Source organism: Bombina bombina, chromosome 4 (genome assembly GCF_027579735.1).
Source record: "Bombina bombina isolate aBomBom1 chromosome 4, aBomBom1.pri, whole genome shotgun sequence".
NCBI lineage: Eukaryota > Metazoa > Chordata > Amphibia > Anura > Bombinatoridae > Bombina > Bombina bombina.
Window position 1 is genome coordinate 347257583 of NC_069502.1, and position 22870 is coordinate 347280452.

General features: G+C 36.1%; 1 protein-coding gene and 1 long non-coding RNA gene across 3 annotated transcripts in view; one reads left to right on the forward strand and one right to left on the reverse strand.

Annotated features, from left to right (window-relative positions):
- The first annotated feature begins 969 nt into the window (after window positions 1-969).
- Window positions 970-22870, forward strand: part of NMD3 (NMD3 ribosome export adaptor) — a 67210-nt gene continuing 45309 nt past the window's right edge. The window contains exons 1-8 of one of the 2 annotated variants that reach the window (XM_053710106.1): window positions 970-1069; window positions 2770-2830; window positions 4545-4679; window positions 4806-4902; window positions 13022-13102; window positions 13555-13683; window positions 15588-15678; window positions 16531-16609. In XM_053710106.1, coding sequence (XP_053566081.1) covers window positions 2787-2830; window positions 4545-4679; window positions 4806-4902; window positions 13022-13102; window positions 13555-13683; window positions 15588-15678; window positions 16531-16609 — 656 coding nt within the window. In that variant the 5' untranslated portion in view covers window positions 970-1069; window positions 2770-2786. Of the gene's footprint in view, window positions 1113-2769; window positions 2831-4544; window positions 4680-4805; window positions 4903-13021; window positions 13103-13554; window positions 13684-15587; window positions 15679-16530; window positions 16610-22870 lie in introns of both variants that reach the window. The other variant, XM_053710107.1, reaches the window with a different exon arrangement.
- Window positions 15047-22870, reverse strand: part of LOC128656280 (uncharacterized) — a 285310-nt gene continuing 277486 nt past the window's right edge. The window contains exon 3 of the long non-coding RNA XR_008401989.1: window positions 15047-15165. This is a non-coding gene — a long non-coding RNA (uncharacterized LOC128656280). The remainder of the gene's footprint in view (window positions 15166-22870) is intronic.

Sequence of the window (22870 nt, forward strand, 5' to 3'; positions counted from 1 at the left end):
TATTTTGATGATCATCAAATGACTCCAGGATGGTAGGTATAATCCTGTTTGTCTTGGGCAATCAACTTGCAGGACATATAAGCGGTTGTGATGTTTTGTGGTCAGAGGCAGGCTGTGGGTGTGCCGTGGCTGGTGTGTAATATGGGTGGTGTTTGGTGGAGTCAGAGCATTTATGGGTTGAGCCAGGAAGGTTCTTGAAAACTACAAATTAGCTCTAATGGGGGAAGCTGCAGGAGGGACAGCGGGTAAAGCTCCCAACCTATGACAATCCTGCAATATCTGGGACAAAGGGGGGCTCTGGTACCATTGTGTACCCCTACTCATGAACCCAGGATTACAACATTTGGTTGTTCTTTAAAAATAAATAAATTATTCTAATAATAATAAACTTACAAAATTGGTCACTCAAGAGTGACATGACATTTTAGAATATTAGTGCTACCCAAATATCCATATTAAAGTTGACACATATTATCCCAAAATGTCCAAGAGTCTCTCCAAGACAGGGAGGATAATGAAATAATGGGCAGTGGTCCACTTGGCGATGCTGCCACTGTGTTGTAGGCATAGTTGGTGCATCATGAGTTGAAGATGCCTGTTGTCATAGGAGAGCTGGGTCAATCCCTGAAAATTGGGAAAAAAATGTTTTAATTGACAAAATGGCCAGATCTCCCAATCCATGACAATCCCACAGGATCTAGTACTAGGACTGTTGGGACTCGGGAGGTCTGATTTAGTTGATCTGAACCTGCACTGATAATGCCTATTGAAATGCATGCATGTAGTCAGGTTTTTTTCTTTTGTTTTTTGCACAATCACATAGCATGGGAACGTAACGTGTTGTAGCCATCCGGTCTTCAGAATGCTCTGAGATTCGCATTTGGAATTTGTGTATATACGTCCTAACAGTAGGCAAATCGATACAGGCAACAATATAGACACCTATAGGCGAAGCCCATTGGCCATGACGTAATGCGGAAGTTCTGTGACTGCCACATGGTAGCATAGTGGACTGCTGGTTATTAGTTATGTGAGTGCACTGAGTGATCGGGTTTCGGATACAGACGTGGTGAGCTAAAAATCGTTATTTTGCGGGTCTGACAAACGGAGAGGTTAGCATTACTAAAGGCAGGAGGAAAGCTGTGTATGTGAATGGCTTTAAAGCAGTGCCGTAGGCCTGTGACATTAGATCAGCATTCTTGTTAAATACCACGTTTTAATCTGAATCACCGTTTACAAAGTTTTTTTATGAGTATGTAAAATATTATAACGCCTGGTATAACGATGTTGCCTGGATCTACATTTATCTAGTTGAGTCAGTGGGTACCGTTTCGGTACCCGTAATGCAATGTAAATACAAATGTAAGAATGTTTCAATTTCGTTTAGAGAGTACACCCAATTAACATAAATTGATATTATAAGGACATACAATAATAATACATTAAGATAATTAATTAAAGCCTTCTCTTATTGCACTATCACTATAGTTAAAGGGACAGTAAAGTCATAATTAGACAGTCATGATTCAAACAGAGCATATAATTTTAAACAACTTTACAATTTACTTATATTAATTTGCTTCCTTCTCTTATTATCCTTTGCTGAAAGGTTTATATAGGAAGGCTCAGTAGCAGCAAAGAACCCTAGGTTCTACCTTCTGATTGGTGGCTGAGTATATATACCAATTATCATTTACTTACCCATGTGTTCAGCTAGAAATCATTAGCGCATTGCTGCTCCTTCAACAAATGATACAAGCAGAATGAAACAAATTTGATAATAGAAGTAAACTGGAAAGTTGTTTAAAATTGTATGTTCTACCTAACTCTTGAAAGAAAAAAAATTGAGTTTCATGTCCCTTTAACTCTGGAGTGAGAATGTATTGCTGTTTTTTAGCTGAGCACAGCCACTGTGCCGATCAAAGACTTTATACTGTTCTGTCAGATTTTTAAATTTTCTACCTTCATGAGCACATACTCAGAATTACATAACCATACTCTACATATGTTTGAAAAGAATGTGTGGAATCCGATTACGTAATTAAAAGCATGCACAATTTAAGGTAGCAACTTTTGATGGTGTAATCTCATTCAATTCACATAATTTTTAACATAATATGCACATAAAATAAATATATATATATATATATATATATATATATATATATATATATATATATATAATGTGCATATTATGTGATGTAAAAAAACATGAATTGTATGAAGTTACACAATCGAAATTTGCTACCTTAGACTGCGCATGTGCGCATGTCTGTGGATGCGTTTTTAACAAAGAGAGGATAATCAGGTTGTAAGTCGAAATTTGCTACCTTCATGTGCGCATGCTTTTAATTACGTAATCGCAGTCCACGCATTCTTTTTAAACGTGGAGTGTGATTACTTAATTCTGAGCATGCTCTCATGAATGTAGCAAATTTCGACGAGGGAGAACACTGGCATGGAGAAAAATCACCCCAAATCTTTGAGCTTTAGTTTGAGCATTATATTGCAAAGTATATGTATCTCCTTCACATGTAGGGCCCTGCATAACAAGATAAACGGCCGTCAAGCTAAATCCAATTGTCCAACAGTTACCTAGTGTTTAAACTTTTTTTTAAGAAGTTAGACACATAGTTAAAGACAGAGATTTGTCTAAAAATGGCATACATTTTATTTTTACACTAGAATGCCTATTTATAAAAAAAAAAAGTTAGAAGTCTAATGTTAAATTTAACCTACCCTTTCATCCTTTTTTTCTTTTCTTTTCAGGTACTACTTCAGTTAGGATGGAGTACATGGCAGGACCTCCCACAAGTAGTCAGGGAAACATGTAAGTGGTCCTGAAGTTGGCCTAGTTACAAATAAGTGAATCATTTCTTAAAGTAAAGTCCCACCTATGCTACTCACCTTTCATGATTAGAAATAAATTAATTTATTACAAAAAGATGGGTGCTCTCAATAAAACAATATGATTAAAAGTTCTTAATGTACACTATAAATAATCATCTCAGAGGCAATCTTCTTAGAAATAGTTGGTGCACCTCTTCTACAAACACTTTGTAATGAAACAACATAAGGGTTTCACATGGCTAGCACAGTCAGAAATAACAGTAATTGATAACACTCACATGAGAGCAGCATCTCCAGGTGCCAAACGCACAAGATGGAACTTCACAGCTGGCCGGAGCCTTTGTATAATCAGGAACAAGTCATTTCCAACACTTTCCAGACCAGTTTGACCAGGTAGAAACTAACATCTGCAGGCAAGCGAGTATTTACAATCAATCTATTTAAAAACAGCGACGCGTTTCATCAGACTGAGAAACACATCACTTTTTAAATAAATAAATTGATTTTATATACTCACTTGCCCGTGGGTGTTCGTTTCTACCTTGTCACGCTGGTCTGCAGAGTGTTGGAAACGACTTGTTCCTGATTACACAAGGGCATCAGTCAGCTGGGTGACTGAAGTTCCAGCTTGCATATTTAGCACCTGGCGGTACAGCTCTCATGTGAGTATTATCCATTACCTCCAATTACCATTATTTCTGAGTTTGCCACATTAAACCCAATTTTTTTCTTTAAAGATTCAGATAGAAAATACTATTTTAAACAACTTTCTAATTTACTTCTGTTATCTAATTTGCTTCATTCTCTTGATATTCCTTCCTGAAAAGCATATCTAGATAGGCTTAGTAGCTTCTGGTTGGTGGCTGCACATATTTGCCTCATGTGATTGGCTCACCCATGTGCATTGCTATTTCTTTAACAAAGGATATCTAAAGAATGAAGCTAATTAGATAATAGAAGTAAATTGGACTGTTATTTAAAATTGTATTCTTTGTCTGAATCATGAAAGAAAATGTTTTAATGTCCCTTTAACTGCGCAATCAGGCATGCTATGATTAGACAGCTAGTCGTGATAGGCTTTAGAAAAAAAACAGCAGACAAGGACAGCAATTAAGGGTAAGGTAAGTCATCTTTTGGGGGTTAAATCTTTATTTGTCTATTTTTTTTTTCTCGGTATTGCTAGGTTAATGTTACATAATTATGCACATAGTGCAGAATTAGGTAACATTAATAATGTTTACAGTCCCCTTTTAAATCTTTTTTTAGTTGTCAATCATCATCTTTTTGGCGTTTTCTATTATGTAAACCTTGCATGCTGTGATAGTGTTTTTAATTCATTACAATATGAAGAGTTGTATTTATTTCTAAGAGAACCAAATTCCATAGCAATGGGTACCTGAATAAAGGTACTCAATGACGCTGATACATGGTAAAGAAGAAACAGTTGCATAAAACTGACTAGATAAAACAAATACAAGTGTGGAAAGGCAACATTTAGGTTTACCCTTATTAATATAATATGATTGAAATTTGTTTCTAAATTTTAGTTATTTAGTTGTAAAAAAACAGCAGGGAATTTAGTTTTTACAATATAATTGTTTTGTTAAATTTAAGGCAAAATCAAGTTGTTTGCTTTGAACTGTTTCAGATGTTGTCAGTATGATTTTAATATTACATTTTGAACGTTTATATAGACTTTGCTGCCAGTGTGGTATTCCCATCCCTCCGAATCCTGCAAATATGTGTGTGTCATGCTTACGAACTCAAGTTGACATCAGTGATGGAATCCCTAAGCAAGTCTCAGTCAATTTCTGCAAACAGTGTGAACGGTAAGCTCCGGTGGTGATAAGGTTAATATGGATTGATGATAGTGCTTCTATTATTTTTTTTTTATGTCTGGACTATTTACTAGGTATAGAGATTTAATCTACATCAATATTAATTTTTTTCCCCAGCTATCTGCAACCCCCTGGAACATGGTTGCAATGTGCCTTGGAATCCAGAGAACTTCTAACACTATGTCTGAAAAAGCTGAAATCTTCATTGAGCAAGGTTAGTCGACCCAGGACATCTTGGAATTTCCCAGCCCTTGGCTGAGGGTAAATGTGCTTAAATTTGCACATGACATTTGTTTAGTTGTGTACGATTTGTCTTAGACAGAAGATTACTTGGTGTATGAAGATATATTTATACTTCTTTAGCAATCTATCAGCGTCTAATACAGAGTTTATGATCCTATTTACAAATTATACATTACTACTTAAATTATGCCCCCTGATTGGCTGAAGCAATTTGCTATCTTTTGTTGTCTTAATCAATAAATCAAATTACACGACAAATGTGACCAAATACTATTTAGCATGGTTAATACTTACATGGTTAGACTTGCTGTTTTCATTCAAAAATTGACACATTAATAAACCTTTTGGATATATTTTTTACTAGAGAGAAGCTTCTCTAGTACAGAAAAAACAATACTTACATAATATTATTTGAAATCCTAGTTAAAAAGTTATAGTTATTACAAAAACATAGTCATTGTACATTAGGTGGCAGACCCAAATAATTTAGTGACACCTAGAAAATGCATAAATCAATCCCAAACATTATAATTATAAGCTGGTTAGCTACATCTACTCCTCCATATATTGTGTTTTATGTGTGGCATGGTGGTCAATTTCTTAGGGTTTGTCCACATTGTTAATTTCAAGCTATTAAAGATGTATATGTGCTTTTGAGGAACTTAAATGGGGAAAATAAGCTGCTCATTATCAGTTTTTTTATTAATCTCTACTGCCATGTTTTTGTTGCTTCTTTACGTTAAAATATAAAGTAAAGGCTGCAAGTGTTTTCTACAGAAGTGTACACAATTCTCTAGTAAATAATTTAGGGCTAGATTACAAGTGGAGCGCTAATTTATCGAGCACCTGGAAACGTTAAAATTCTCCCATTTACGGGCATGCGATAAATAACCAGACATTGCGAGTGACTGGTTATTGCAACAGCAGGCTTGTGGTAGCAATTAGCACTCCGAAAATTAACCAGAAGTCAGACCTTTGGTTCATTTTCAAAATATCCTCCAATTGCCCCCCAAATACAGTGTAGTGTAGGTTTTTATTTAAAAACAAACTGCACAAAGCAGTTTTTAGGGGCTAAAGTTGGCAGGTGTGCGGTGTTAGAAAAAACCCGGCACTGAAAAGTGTCTTTACATTGCGGCCTATGGGGAACTGTGTGTTCCCTGTAAATATATATATTCTTATATACGTATATATTTGTGTTAATATGTGTATATACACATACAAACACATAAATATATATGTTTATATTCATATACATTTAAATCTGCTGCACGAATTGCCCTGCTGCACTAGGTTCTCTTGCCGTGTCTATGGATGCGCGCTCTCATGAGCACTAAGCTTCCGTGCAATGCGAATGTGAGGTTGTGTTCACATGATACCTAACTTGTAATACCAGTGCACATTTGCGTGACCTGGTATTACAAAGTGGAGCGCAAATATCATCCTTGCGAAAGCTATATTTTGCGCTCCACTTGTAATCTGGCTCTTAAAGTGATTGTAAAGTTTAAGAAATTAAAGCCCAGTATCTAAAAATATTATTAAAAACAGTGGCACTCTAATTAATTAAACTTTATAAACACGCTTTTTAAAAAAAAAAAAAAAAAAAAAGTACCTTTTGATTACGGTAAACATACTGCCGTTACTATGGTTTCATCATCGATCTGCAAAATACAGAAGAAGATGCGTGTGTAGGATCGGCGGTCTGTTAAAGGGCCACTGTAAGTAAATATTTTCTATGCCTGTTACTAACTAACTACCCCAAATACGCTTTTTATCAATAGCATTTCATTAACATATCTCTACCGTAAATCAGAAATCTTGCCTGCAAATTTAATTGTTTTCCAAACCCACTCCGTGGGTATTCTTTGCTCTGTACCAATCCGTTTACAATACCTAGGTTTCAAAATGGCGCTTTAAACACAAAGTTATTAGTTTAAGTATTTTGAACATGCAGTGCTGAAAATAGTGGGCAGGATAACGTGACATCATCGGCGAATAAAAGATATAACTTTTAGAACGTTATGAAACTTCGTTTTGGAGAAAATATAGGTCAGTAGGTTTTAATTAATGTTTATTAACTTTAATATGCTAGTTGTTTAGTTTAAAAATTATAACAGAAAGTAATCCTTTAACTGTAACAAAAAGGTAAGTATTTAAAAGAAACAAAAAAGTGTTTGTAAAGTTTAATGAGTTAAAGTGCCCCTGTTTTTTAATAGTATTTTTAAATACTGGGTTTTAATTTATTAAACTTTACAATCACTTTAATGTGTTAGTTTACAATTATTTATTCATGTTGCTTGAGTCCAGAATGTGGATCAGTTTAGCAGTTCGATACTCTATAGTTTGATAATAGATGTTCTATTTTTCTTTTCAACTACATTTTATTTTAATTCAGTATAAAGCTACAGTTTGCTAATTCAGTATTACATTTTTAAACATTTATTGCACAAATTATTATTAAGTCAAATTAATTATGCAGTTAATTTGTGCTTTGGATATTTAAAAAAACAAAAACAGAAAATGTTATATTGCAAAGTATCACACTGCCCCCACCTGGCTACTTCATAATGCTGGCAAAACTTTCTGTGGAGAACACTAGTTTGTACTAGAGCTGCAACAACTAGTCGATAATAATCGATTATGAAAATAGTTGTCAACGAATCTCATAATAGATTAGTTGGTCTGTGCACAGCACCAGCTACTTCACTCCAATGAGCTCCTGCACATGGTATTGTGTTTTATGGTTATGCCCTTAGCCTAAAGGATGTCTACAGACATTTACTTTTCACTTTTTCAGGACACTATAAATATACAACTACTCCTGGATTATGTGCAACCCAAAAATAATAGTCATCATTTGGATTGTTTATAATAAATCAGGTGATTTGGGACTATGCTTTGCACGATATATAGTGCCGAGCTTGTTATTTACACCTTGCCCTAGATTGATGGGATTTGTTATTTGAATTGATGGGCACTATTATCTTTTTGCAACATTATTAGTGGATCGCTTGCTATTGCTGATTATATGTACTGTATAGATAAATGTAAGGCTTTGTCCTGTTATTGATATATATCAAGTCCTTAGCACTTTGACTTTTTTATATTTTATTTAATTGTAATATGTACCAAATTCAACCTGTTATTTTAAGAGCGGACTAAATATTTTTTCCCTAACCTTATAGCTGGTTATTAACCATTGCATATAGATATTCAAGATATTTTTATGTTGGAATGAAGTCCAGGCTTACTTTGTTGAAAGGCCCCTTGCATTGGTGGAGAGTTAACAAAGAATAAATATCCCACCTTGGTGAAATTGGTAAACCCTACTTATGCATCTCAGGCACCTCAACACCATCTGAACACCTCTTCTCTGCTGCAGGCAAAATAGCTGCAAAAAGAGAGCCAACCTCAGCCAGGAGTATGTGGTCATGTTGACTTTTTTTATTGTTAATATTTATTCTTACAAAATTGTAAAACGAATGAATCCAAGATTCATGTTTTCATAGTATTTTCATGTAATGCTTATACTTTTGTACTATGATCTGTTTCTCCTTTTTTTCTTTTGTGTCTTTTTTTTTTTTTTAAATTAAGATTTTTATTGAGGGTTAAAGAAACATGTTCATACAGGTATCTTCAAGAATTATATAGTCATTGCACTCCATGACCATAAAGTGACATACAAGATAATAATTGGAGCTAATGCAAGATAGTGTGAAATATATTAATGCAGCCTACTACCCAAGTAGTACCTTTAGTATAAAACAGAATATATCAAACTCCAACCCTGCTTTTTTTTTTACCTCCTTGAAGCTGGTGAGGCAACTTTTGGACCTCCAACATAGTTAACAGGACGGATATTAGAAGGATTATAATCATATAAGGCCATTTTTGGACCTTCAGAAAGTATATCAAGATATAATATATTCACATGAATAGAACTTGTACATTATATATGAACACATCTCAGTTTGTACCTTATAATTGGTGTATAATTAAACATTCCTTGTACCTTTATGGCCAAAGAAAAGTTAGAGAGCTAATACAAATAGTAAGTGTATATGCTCTCTATGAGGAGGCTTCTGAGCATATCAAGAAGGCTCTTATGCAAAATTAAGTTCCTGTTGGCATATATACAATTTCAGAGGTATAAAAAAAAATAACAGTAGCACTTCATATATTGTACAATAATCTATGGCCACTTTTGGACCTAGTGAACATTATTAAAACACATCAACTTATATTATAGTATATATAGAAATTAGTTGTCCCCAGTAGATAACTGGTATAGAGAAATACCAAAGGGAGAGTCCCCACATATGGTAAATAGGGGTCAATCTGGACAAGATAGCAGGGGAAATAGAAGAGGTAGTAATATTGGATCAATCATATATCTTAGAGAAATTACACCTGAATATAGATTGAGGATAGCAGTAATAGATGTCTGTAGGGTCACAGAGATGGATGTATTAAGTCAACCCCTCCAATAACTAGCATGAATCAATTATAATTTTGCAGATCAGACCAGAAAGCATCAGCTCATAATATAGTATAGAGTGAAGTTACAAATCAACAATAGTAATGGGAATCTCGCATGTAAGATGATGAGGTAAATAGATCCCTTCTATACCATTATATTTAATATTAAATAGGCATGTCAGTCTCTCCTGTCTCGGCCCCGGACAGCAGAGTAGCAGTCACTATGGCGAAAGGGTAGATATTGAGCGAGATTGCAGGGATTATAAGGTAGATCTCCACTCTGTCTGGGTGCACCAGCTACTATAAAGTGGGCTCTACCAAACATAAAAGATCACAAATGCGTGTATTTGACGTTGTTAAACACAGTGCATAGTTCAGATGCATATATCCTAGGAATCATGGCACATCTAGTAAATAAACATTGTATATGTGAGCTCATCAGAAATGATAAAAGAAGTCCTGTTACTGGAACACAAATAGAATTTTTCATATGTGCTCTTTGCCTCATAACATTCATTGTAGGGATTAAAATATTGTTGACAAAAGATATGGCAAGCACTGTCTTCTTAGTCAGCAGCATTCACTGTAAGGTTAAAGGTCCAGCTTCATAAACTGACTAAGCACAGATTAGATTTAGGGGGTGTCTTTTCTGGAGAAAATATCTAATTTATCCCACCCCAACACTAAATTTATCCATATGGAAAACACTATAGTTCAGCTTCAGTCCCAAAAACCTTGTGCGAGCAGGAAAGAGTTGATGCTGCAATGCTTTCTTCCTGCTGTCAGGCCATGATTGTAACGGTAATAAATATCTGTAAAGAGCCTTGGCCCAATCGTGTGTCATGTTCATCAACCCAAAAAGTAGGGATTTTTTACTTGCTGTGAGTGAAGCCAGACACCCTTCACAAGCTGTCAGCCAACCTTTGTACTGAGGGCTTGCGAGGGTATTAACGAGTGGAGCTGTATTGCTGCTTACCATGTCAGATGGTGTTCGTTCCGGTGACGCAGCACAACGAGGCTTTCTAACTACATTGCCCTTGCTAGTGTCATGTAGCTCTGGAGAGGGGTTTAAGTCCCATATCTTCTCTTGTTTAGGGGGTGGATTCATAGTGAAACATTCGCCAATTTGTGAAGACGCTGAAAGTGATCTTCTAGAACAGTGATTTACAACCTTCTTTTTTTTTTTGCCGTGGCACACTTTTTTACATTAAAAAAATCCTGCGGCACACCACAATCCCAAAATTTTACAAAATCACACATTGTAGCCTAATACAGGATATATATGTGGAAGAAGGGCACTCTCAGGGTTTGTATAGAGAAGAATATTTTCTTTATTCTTAGAACATTAATACATGGTCGACGTTTCGGCCCTCGGGCCTTTATCAGGACAAGTATTATCTTAAACTGCCGAGTGGCAGTAATCATAGATCCAAACAAGTCACTTGTTTAGATCTATGATTACTGCCACTCGGCAGTTTAAGATAATAATTGTCCTGATGAAGGCCCAACTGAGGGCCGAAACGTCGACCATGTATTAATGTTCTAAGAATAAAGAAAATATTCTTCTCTATACAAACCCTGAGAGTGCCCTTCTTCCACACTGTTCTCTAACTATCTCTCATAAGGATTGCACCCAGGTTGTGGCTGCCCCACCTGGTTGGAGTGCTGGGCTATATGCTATTTTGACTATATATATATATATATATATATATATATATATATATAGTATATAAAAATAGAAAGAACTTGCACTCACTGGACTTTTTAGTGTTCAAAGTTTTACTTATCCTCGAAACGTCACATGTTTTAGAAGTAAAATTTTGAACACTAAAAAGTCCAGTGAGTGCAAGTTCTTTCTATTTTCATATTGTTCTTTACTAGCACCCTGGCAGTTGTGTTGGAGTGCACATCTTTGCTGTCAAAAAAAAATATATATATATATACACACACACACTGTACTGTCATGCCATGCCTCCTACAAACTATACATGACATATTGACAATCATAATGATTATCTGTGAATGAATGTAAATGATGCCTGATGAGCCTGTCGCATACCTCCCAATATTTAAAAATTTGAAAGAGGGACACCCCCGCAATGTTGTCAGTCTGCCGCGGCACACCTGAGGATCTCTCACGGCACACTGGTTGAAAAACACTGTTCTAGAAGCTATACCTCTGCTTTCTCCAACGCCTGCCCCTTCATTGCAATAATTCTCCAGAGCTTAGTAAAAGTTAGTGGCGGCTAAAGTTAATATGGTGCAATAAAATTGAGTATTCTCATGTGTAGGAGACCCAATGGTTGATCGTCGGGTACAATTTTCAAATGTTTATCCTATTACAGGATACCATAACCCTGATATTGGGGGGGGGTATTTTACGGCAGCCCCAGACCTACACTTCCCAACTCACACAGGATTCGCTGCATGTGATGTTGCAAGATTACTCCCAGGCCTGTGGAGAAGTTTGTTACGTAGCTGTCTCAACGAGCATAGGCAAATACACCGTTGAGTCATCCACTCTTAGGCTATGGAAAATATCAGCAGAGTAGGCATTCACAAAAGTATAAAGTAATGCAGATTTGCTGTAGACAACTTATAAAAAGTCTTTTGAACTCCAGGAGCTTCACAAAGACGCGTCTTGCTGCATTGAGAGTAGGCTCCGCCCCCTATTGACATTTTTGTATTTGAATGTAAAGTTTCTGAAAAAGTGAATAACAGAACTAGAAAGAGGTAGCCTATCACTGTTTATAATATTCTAACTCTTTTGAAACAGTTTGTGGTTGTTTTGCTTAATTTTAAAAATTGGTTCTGCTTAAAAATTGGACAAACAGTTGTGCTAATGTTTTAGTCTGAAGTTTATATTTGTAACACTCAGTATGTGGATTTTATTTTAAATATATAGGAAAACGTGTTTTTGATCTGATTAGTCAATTAATTGAAACAATCGGCTGATTAATCGATTATGAAAATAATTGTCGGTTGCAATCTTAGTTTGTACACAGCCTTATTAAGCTTGTATAAGAAATCCAGAAACCTTAGTTTAAGTAAAATGTATTTTCTGTTTTTAAACTGCATGTATTCATTTAATTTAGTAGGCTTCTGTTTAAAGGGTGACACTGTGCCTGTTTTGTCAGTAGACTGGTAAAGCTATTTTTGACGCAAATAAACAGTTCACAATCATCTTCATGAACAACATACCATTCTACAACAGAGACTTAGAGGTAGTGTTCCAAAACTGTAGATATATTCTGCATGATCATCATCTTGCTACTGCGTTTTCCTCTGAAGAGGCGTGGCTGCCTTTTCAGCAAGAGGAACAGGTCTGTCAGTGTCTGTTTATGGAGTGTTTTTTAAAGGGACAGGAAACACATTGTAATTACAAAACGTGTGTTATTGTAGAATAACATATCAGCCAAGTCTAAACAAATAAACATCCTTTTTACTGCAATAATTTATTAATTGCCAAATATTATCCACCATTTGCCATGTTTGGAGGAGCCAATCTTTAGTCTTCAGACAACAAGGGTTCCTAAATGTATTTGTATTTATGCCATATAAAAATGCATTACAAAATGTTTGGCAAGATCTGTCATTTTGTGTTTACTCTCCAGGTGCGGCTTATTGATGCAGGCTTCATCTGGACTGAGCCACATTCAAAGAGATTAAAAGTAAAAATGACAATACAAAAGGAGGTGCGTATGTCTTATTTTGCATCCTTACTGACGACATAATATGTTCTGATAGAGCATACAATTTACTTCTATTTAATTTGCTTAGTTCTTTTGCTATCCTTTTTTTTTTTTTTTTTTTTTTTTTTTAAATCATATCTAGATAGACCCAGTAGTGCATGACTGCTCCTTCAACAAAGGATACATAGAAAATGAAGTAAAAGTGATAATAGAAATAAATTGGAAAGTTGTTTAAAAATGTGTGCTCTATCTGAATCGTGAAAGATTTTTTTTTTTTCTTCAATTTTTTGCTCAATAGTAGCTGGTGCCTCCAAAAAGTGTATATATAAAAAGAATGTGCAAAATGTGATAATAGAAGTAAATTGGAAAGTCTCTTAAAATGTTATGCCCTATCTGAATCATGAAAGTTCAATTTTGACTTTAGTCCCCAATGCTGACGTATCCCAATAACTCAGGTGATGAACGGAGCCATTCTGCAGCAAGTGTTTGTGGTGGATTTTGTTATTCACTCCCAAATGTGTGAAGATTGCCACAGAGTGGAAGCAAAGGATTTCTGGAAAGCTGTAGTCCAGGTTCGCCAAAAGGTAAAAACCCTTTTAATATGAAACTGATTTTAAAAAACGAACCTTTTTTAAACCGACTATGGGCTAGCTTCCATTGAGGTGGTAAAATCATTTATCTCCATTAAAGTCTATAGAGAATTTTTATTTTTACCATCTCAATGGAAACTAGGCCTATTTTTGTATTAGTTTTACGTTCATTGCAGCGTCACTCTGCAGTGCATTTCTGACCCTGACAAAAAAAATGAATGGATGCATTAGAAGATATGTGTGAAATAGATTAGATAGCGCTGTTTAAAGAACACGTAAAACTAAAAACATGAACATTTATACTTAAAGGGACAGTCAACACCAGAATTTTGTTGTTTAAAAAGATAGATAATCCCTTTATTACCCTTTCCCCAGTTTTGCATAACCAACACATTTAACAGTTATATTAATACACTTTTTACTTCTGTGACTAACTTGTATCTAAGCATCTCCTTACCGCCCCTAATCACATGACTTTTAGTTATTATCTATTGACTTGCATTTTAGCCAATTAGTGCAGTGTCTGTCACTAGCCACGGGCGTGATCACAATGCTATCTATATGGCCTACATGAGCTTGCTCTCCCCTGCTGTGAAAAGCTAATAAAATAGAGGTGGCCTTCAAGGGCTTAGAAATTATCATATGAGCCTTCCTAGGTTTGCTTTCAACTAGAATACCAAGAGAACAAAGCAAAATTGTTGATAAAAGTAAATTGGGAAGTTGTTTAAAATTACATGCCCTATTTGAAAATTTTTTTTGGACTTGACTGTCCCTTTAAATGTACATAAAACGTATTCTCTGTATGCATAATATATATTCACAATTAACCTCCTAACTGCAAGTGCAGTGCTTTCAAATCTCTTCATTTCAATGTGACTTTGCATTCAGGAGAAACTCTCATTATAGTCTATCGAATGGAGGTTCAGCATCTGATTAGATTTTAGTTTCTGCATTTCAAGACAAAAAAGGCTCTGGAAGAGGGTCTGATACTATGGTCTCAAAGCACTTGATGGGGAACAGAAATATAACTTACAAGACAATTGATGAGGTGGGAATGACTAACATAGCAATACAATCATGCAATGCTTTTACAGTTCCTTTGTAGTGTCCTTTTTAAGAAACTTGAAATCATGTAACATTTTTTCATGATATTCATACTGAGACTTTTTCCAGGGAGAACACAGGGGTACCATCTGTCCCTTTCTTAAAGTTATAATCCTTGCAAACTTGTTCATTCATTTCAAGCAAAAATCTGGGTATAATTAGCCTGTCTTTTAACTAATAAAACACTTTCTCAAACCTCTTACTCTGTTAGAATTGCACAGTCGACTTGCAGGTGAAAAATCAGTCATAAAGATGTGAACATTGTTTGCTTTATAGAAGGCCATTTAGAATTCTTTGTACTGTTGTGGGTACTCTTGTGTGTGGAAATTGATAAAGCTTCTTTGTAGTAGATCTGCTCTGTAGTCTCGTGCCCTGCAAAGAAAGTGGGGGGGTTGGTGAGGACACATCTCACTGGAATACTTGTTTTTGGCATAAAGTTGTAGGACCTGGAGAAAGAATAGCCTTGCTGTGGGAGGTCTAATAAAGTCCATCCTGTTACTGGGGAAATCTGTATAGTTCACCCTAGGGCCTGACAAAGATAAAAACTCTGCAATTTGGCAACAAAAGTATAATTTCGTCTCAATGTTGTTGTTGTGTTTTTTTTTAAATAAATCTTGTTACAAAGAGATTGTTTAGTATGAAATATATTGAATGGTAGTTTCTCCCACATAATAAAAGATGTTACCTGTTCTTACTTTTTTTGTTTTAATTAAAGAATACTTGTTTGCATTACATATTTTAATTTAGTGGATTGTGTCTTTAGTCTAACAGTTGTTTTCTTCTTCCTATATTAGGTTCTGCACAAGAAGACTTTCTATTATTTAGAACAAGTCATTTTGAAACACAGACTCCACCAGAACACGCTGCGTGTCAAAGAAATTCACGGTAAAGGATCCTAAGGATTCTCCTTATAATTTATCTACTGCAGGGAGTTTCTCTCTTAGAGCAAGGCCTTTCTGGTCTATGTTTGTCTGGTCAGTGTGTTTGATAAATACATTATAACTGGATGTTTAAGGTTTTATTTTCATGCCAAATATATATTTTATCACTATCGTACCATTATTTTATAGTGACAGCATCTCCTAATTGCAAAAATAATGTATCAGCCAAATCTAAACATTTCTTGTAGAAGTTTATATCTTGTTTGCTCTAATTGTCTTTTATAACAAAACTTCACCCATTACTTGTCTCATTTGGAGGACCCAACCTGGGCTTGAGTCTGCAGCTCACAAGGCTAGTCGCAGTCATTTTGTTAGTATATAGCGTATAGTTTTGCAGTTTGTATATGTTAAAGCCAATGAGGGAAAAGATATGTAGCAGGATTAGCCGTGAGAAGTCAGCAGGGTGTGTGTATATTGCAGAGTTGTTTCATTACACGTAACTAAACATTTTTTATAAAAATGTCAAGGTATCTACTGTCCCTTTTTAATATTGTGGCTTCCTGTTTCAGGACATACTAACAGACTATATTTTACTTTGGATAAGAACGTTACAGGACCATGGCTAGTAACCAACTAATTCATATGAGCTGCACTTAAAAAACCTTAAAAATAGAAAGGCCTGATAGTGTCTCCTAAGGCTTTGGAAAACCACAGGCAGTGATGATTATACTGATCAGTCTTAATTAAAAAACGTGAACTAGTTAGACAGGGTGTTCTTTTCAGTTTTAAAGACTTAACCTATGCAGATGTTATCTTTCAGTATGAAAACTGAATATTCTGTACATTCATTTTAAAGATGGGCTGGATTTTTACTATGCTTCCAAGCAGCATGCGCAGAAGATGGTAGACTTTCTCCAGTGCACGGTGCCATGCAGGTATATTGACTTTATTCACAATGAATTATTGGTTTTCTTTCTCTTTGCTTGAAAGCAAGACACAGCTTAACATATTGTCAAGGACAAACATGCTGTTTTAATTAACTGTCTGAGCACGTATTTCTTGTACACACCATCATTAAAATAGCTGGAAAACTGTCAACACATTTAACCCCTTAATGACCTCAGTACTTTTCCATTTTCTGTCCGTTTGGGACCAAGGCTATTTTTACATTTTTGCGGTGTTTGTGTTTAGCTGTAATTTTCCTCTTACTCATTTACTGTACCCACACACATTATATACCGTTTTTCTCGCCATTAAATAGACTTTCTAAAGATACCTTTATTTTCATAATATCTTATAATTTACTATAAATTTTTTATAAAATTAGAAAAAATGGGGAAAACACTTTTTCTAACTTTGACCCCCAAAATCTGTTACATATCTACAACCACCAAAAAACACCCACGCTAAATAGTTTCTAAATTTTGTCCTGAGTTTAGAAATACCCAATGCTTACATCTTCTTTGCTTTTTTGTAAGTTATAGGGCCATAAATACAAGTAGCACTTTGCTATTTCCAAACCATTTTTTTTCCCAAAATTAGCGCTAGTTACATTAGAACACTAATATCTTTCAGGAATCTATGAATATCCATTGACATGTATATATTTTTTTTAGTAGACAACCCAAAGTATTGACCTAGGCCCATTTTGGTATATTTCATGCCACCATTTCACCGCCAAATGTGATCAAATTAAAAAAAACGTAAAAATTTTCACAATTTTAGGTTTCTCACTGAAATCATTTACAAACAGCTTGTGCAATTATGGCACAAATGGTTGTAAATGCTTCTCTGGGATCCCCTTTGTTCAGAAATAGCAGACATATATGGCTTTGGCATTGCTTTATGGTAATTAGAAGGCCGCTAAATGCCGCTGTGCACCACACGTGTATTATGCCCAGCAGTGCAGGGGTTAATTAGGCAGCTTGTAGGGTTAATTTTAGCTTTAGTGTAGTGTAGTAGACAACCCAAAGTATTGATCTAGGCCCTTTTTGGTATATTTCATGCCACCATTTCACCGCCAAATGTGATCAAATAAAAAAAAAAAAGTTCCCTTTTTCAAAAACTTTTTCACAAACTTTAGGTTTCTCACTGAAATTATTTACAAACAGCTTGTGCAATTATGGCACAAATGGTTGTAAATGCTTCTCTGGGATCCCCTTTGTTCAAAAATAGCAGACATATATGGCTTTGGCGTTGCTTTTTGGTAATTAGAAGGCCGCTAAATGCAGCTGCGCATTACACGTGTATTATGGCTAGCAGTGAAGGGGTTATGTAGCTTGTAGGGAGCTTGCAGGGTTAATTTTAGCTTTAGTGTAGAGCTCAGCCTCCCACCTGAAACATCATACCCCCTGATCCCTCCCAAACAGCTCTCTTCCCTCCCCCACCCCACAATTGTCCCCACCATCTTAAGTACTGGCAGAAACTCTGCCAGTACTAAAATAAAAGGTATATTTTGGGCTTTTTTGTGTTTTTTTTTAAAGCATATTTACATATGCTGCTGTGTAGGATCCCCCCTTAGCTCCCAACCTCACTGATCCCCCACCAAACAGCTCTCTAACCCTTCCCCTCTGCCTTAATGGGCACCATCTTGGATACTGGCAGCTGTCTGCCATTACCCAGTTTAGTAAAAAAATTATGCTTTTTTTTTTAAAAAAAAAAATTGCCCTTTTCTGTAGTGTAGCTCCCCCCCCCAAGACCAACCCCCCACCACTTCCAGATCCCGTAGATGCATTTTACATACTATAATAACCTTTATTCTTTTTTACTTTTATCATACATTTTTTCTGTAGTGTAGCGGTTCCCGCCCGCCACGTGCCCGCCCGTCGCCTGCACGTGCCCGCGCCCGTGCGTGCCTCCGTCGGCACCGCCCCCCCCCGCCCCCCTTCACATTACAGGGCACATCGATGGCCGCCCACCCACCTCCCAAGTCGGCTCCCACCCACCAACGATACCGGCCATCGATATCCGGTGCAGAGAAGGCCACAGAGTGTCTCTCTGCATCGGATGGCCATGCAGGGTTATTGCAGGATGCCTCCATATTCGAGGCATCACTGCAATAACCGGAAAGCAGCTGGAAATGAGCAGGATCGCTTCCAGCTGCTTTCCACACGAGGACGTGCAGGGTACGTCCTCAGGTGTTAACTGTCTCTTTTTTGAGGACGTGCCCTGCACGTCCTCGGTCTTTAAGGGGTTAAAGGGACAGTGAAGTCAAAATTAGACATTCATGATGTAGACAGAGCATACAATTATAAACAACTTTCCAATGTACTTATTTAATTTGCTTCCTTCTCTTGTTATCCTTTGCTGAAAGGTTTATCTAGGTAAGCTCAGGAGCAGCAAAGAACCTAGGTTCTAGCTGCTGATTGGTGGTTGCATATATATACTGATTGTCATTGGCTCACCCATGTGTTCAGTTAGAAACCAGTATTGCATTGCTGCTCCTTCAACAAATTATACCAAGAGAAAGAAGGAAATTTGATAATAAAAGTAAACTGGAAAGTTGTTTAAAATTGTATGTTCTACCTAAATCATGAAAGAAACATTTTAGGTTTTATGTCTCTAAGTCTGTCCTGTTTAAAGCAGCTCTAATATTGCTTAGGCATTTCTTAAAGTACATTTTCCCATAAATGTGTCTAAAAGAGAGCATTTTAAAATACATTACATTTTCTTCTTTAAAATACCATCCATCAGTATAATTGTTGGAGCTTTTTTTATTCCACTGACCTGCTGTTCACTTCCTGTTAGTTTAAATTAAAGGGACATTGTTTGTTTCACATTTAAAGGGCCATAATACCCAAATGTTTAAACACTTGAAAGTGATGCAGCATAGCTGTAAAAAGCTGATTAGAAAATATCTCCTGAACATCTCTATGTAAAAAAGAAAGATATTTTACCTCAAAAGTTCCTCAGTAGCCACCTCCCATTGTAAAGGATTTCTTAGCAGCATTTAAGTGTGTTTGTCCCGGAACATCTGAAGGGACTAGCATCGTGCACTCTCATATTATTTCACCAATCAGGTAAAGGAAGCTTACTATGAAATCTCATGAGAGATAAGTCAAATCTCATGAGATCACAGTAAGAGTTCATGACCTCACACTGCTGATGCTGATTGGCTGCTGTTCATTTCTTCATTTTTTTAAATTTGTTTACCTGCAGCTGGGAGCAGCCGAGTATAACTTTTTACACAGAACTTACTCTGCTGAGCTGAGGAGATTGTGAGGTAAAATATCTTCCTTTTTTACATAGAGATGCTCAGGTGATATTTTCCTGTCAGCTTTTTACAGTTATACTGCATCAGTTTCAAGTGATTAAGCATGTGAGTATTATGTCCCTTTAATTAGCCCCAATGATCCTTTTAACTAACCAGTATTTATTAATGTGAAATACTGAAAATTTTAATACTGCAGTATTGGTTATAGAAAATCTAGCAGTGGTGTATTTAGGATTTGTGCTGCCCTAGGCTCTCAAAATTCTGCTGCCCCCCCTCCCCACAACCCCCCAGGATTAGGCCTTTTCTGGTTATAATATTTTTTGGTCAGGGTGTAAGGTGACTTTTTTTTTTTTTTTTTTTTTCATGGCATTTCCAAAGTAAACTATCATCAGGGATTCAAAAAAAACTTGAATACACTCAGTGGGTTGAATTAGCACATGTGAGCAGTAATAATAATTGTATTTACACTACAGTGTATGTGTGTGTGTGTTTAATATAAAATACAGATACAGACGGCTTGCACTAGTCAAGTCACCTGCTGCTCCCAACAGAGACTCAAAAAGTGCTGCTTCCCCCACTCTGCTGCCCTAGGCAAGTACCTTATTTGTCTAGGCCAAAATACGCCTCTGAAAGCTACTAAACAAGAGGCAGCAACAGAAATTGTCCCTACAGTGGAGGGTGGGAGAGGCCATTTGAAAGTAACTTTCTGCAGCAAAGTATCCCCCTGTCTTTGTGAGACCCCTTTACTTATCCTACTCTTTCAAACAAGATACCCTTTGTCCTTACATCAGCAGTCCTGCAACTGCTTAAGAATTTCTTATCACCCCTCACCATAGCCCTATACTATAATAACACTCATTTAGTTAAGGGTTTTTAATGTTCTTATAGGTGTCAAGTGATCTTTACAGTCCTAAAATTCACCTAGCAGCAACCACTAGCCGCAGTTCGTTGTGTTTTTGATGTAAGCGTTTATTGGTTCTTTTTGTCTGATATTAAAACATTTTGTTTTGTGTATTTTGTTTCTACTATATTTTTTGACTACACTGAACCTTTACAGGGGTAAGAGAATGCATAAATTGTCCTACAGAGAAATAAGAATTGTGGTTAGTCTAATTATCTATCTGTATGGTTAGATATTTTATAACTACTCCTTTCTAGATAATTTGCAGAATGCTTTTATTGATTAGCAAATTTTATAAAATATAGTTGTTTTGTTTTTTTGGGAAGGTGAGCTGATGCTTAAAGGGACACGAAACACAAAACTTTTCTTTCATGACTTAGAGCAGGCAATTTTAAACAACTTTCTAATTTACTTCTATTATCAAATTTTCTTCGTTGTCTTGGAATATTTTGTTTAAATGCATGGACTGAAGCTCAGAAGCGTGCACATGCCTGTAGCACTATATGGCAGCAGTTTTGCAAGAGCACTAGATGCCAGCACTATTTTCTGCCATGTAGTGCTCTAGACACCAACCTAGGTATCGCTTCAACAAAGAATACCATGGGAATGAAGCAACATTGATAATAGAAGTACATTTGTAACTTTTTTTTTTTTTTTTTCTCTGAATCGCACAAGAAAAACTGTGTTCCATATCCCTTTTAATTTAGAACGGTAAAAATGTGTATTCAAAATGTATCAATAGTGTGCAAATATGTATTTCCTGTTGTATTTAATTTATTTCTAAACAGCCCATACTTTAAAATATTGTTTTTTCCATGAAAGTAAATATTTTTACTTATTTAACTACTGTCTTTTCATACATATATTTATTGTGTGCAGTTTCACTTTAAAGGGACACTCGGGTCAAATTAAATTTTCATGATTCAGATACAGCATGTAATTTTAAGTTATTTTTAACTTAACAATTTACTTCCATTAAAAAAAAATGTGCACATTATTTTATTTCTTTCATGTAATTAACAAGAGTCCATGAGCTAGTGACGTATGGGATATACATTCCTACCAGGAGGGGCAAAGTTTCCCAAACCTTAAAATGCCTATAAATACACCCCTCACCACACCCACAAATCAGTTTTACAAACTTTGCCTCCAAGGGAGGTGGTGAAGTAAGTTTGTGCTAGATTCTACGTTGATATGCGCTCCGCAGCAAGTTGGAGCCCGGTTTTCCTCTCAGCGTGCAGTGAATGTCAGAGGGATGTGAGGAGAGTATTGCCTATTGAATGCAGTGATCTCCTTCTACGGGGTCTATTTCATAAGGTTCTCTGTTATCGGTCGTAGAGATTCATCTCTTACCTCCCTTTTCAGATCGACGATATACTCTTATATTTACCATTTCCTCTACTGATTCTCGTTTCAGTACTGGTTTGGCTTTCTACAAACATGTAGATGAGTGTCCTGGGGTAAGTAAGTCTTATTTTCTGTGACACTCTAAGCTATGGTTGGGCACTTTATTTATAAAGTTCTAAATATATGTATTCAAACATTTATTTGCCTTGACTCAGAATGTTCAACTTTCCTTATTTCCAGACAGTCAGTTTCATATTTGGGATTATGCTTTAATTATCATATTTTTTGCTTACCTCAAAAATTTGACTTTTTTCCCTGTGGGCTGTTAGGCTCGCGGGGGCTGAAAATGCTTCATTTTATTGCGTCATTCTTGGCGCGGACTTTTTTGGCGCAAAAATTCTTTTCCGTTTCCGGCGTCATACGTGTCGCCGGAAGTTGCGTCATTTTTTGACGTTATTTTGCGCCAAAAATGTCGGCGTTCCGGATGTGGCGTCATTTTTGGCGCCGAAAGCATTTAGGCGCCAAATAATGTGGGCGTCTTATTTGGCGCCAAAAAATATGGGCGTCGCTTTTGTCTCCACATTATTTCAGTCTCATTTTTCATTTGCTTCTGGTTGCTAGAAGCTTGATGTTTGGCATTTTTTTCCCATTCCTGAAACTGTCTTATAAGGAATTTGATCTATTTTGCTTTATATGTTGTTTTTTCTCTTACATATTGCAAGATGTCTCACGTTG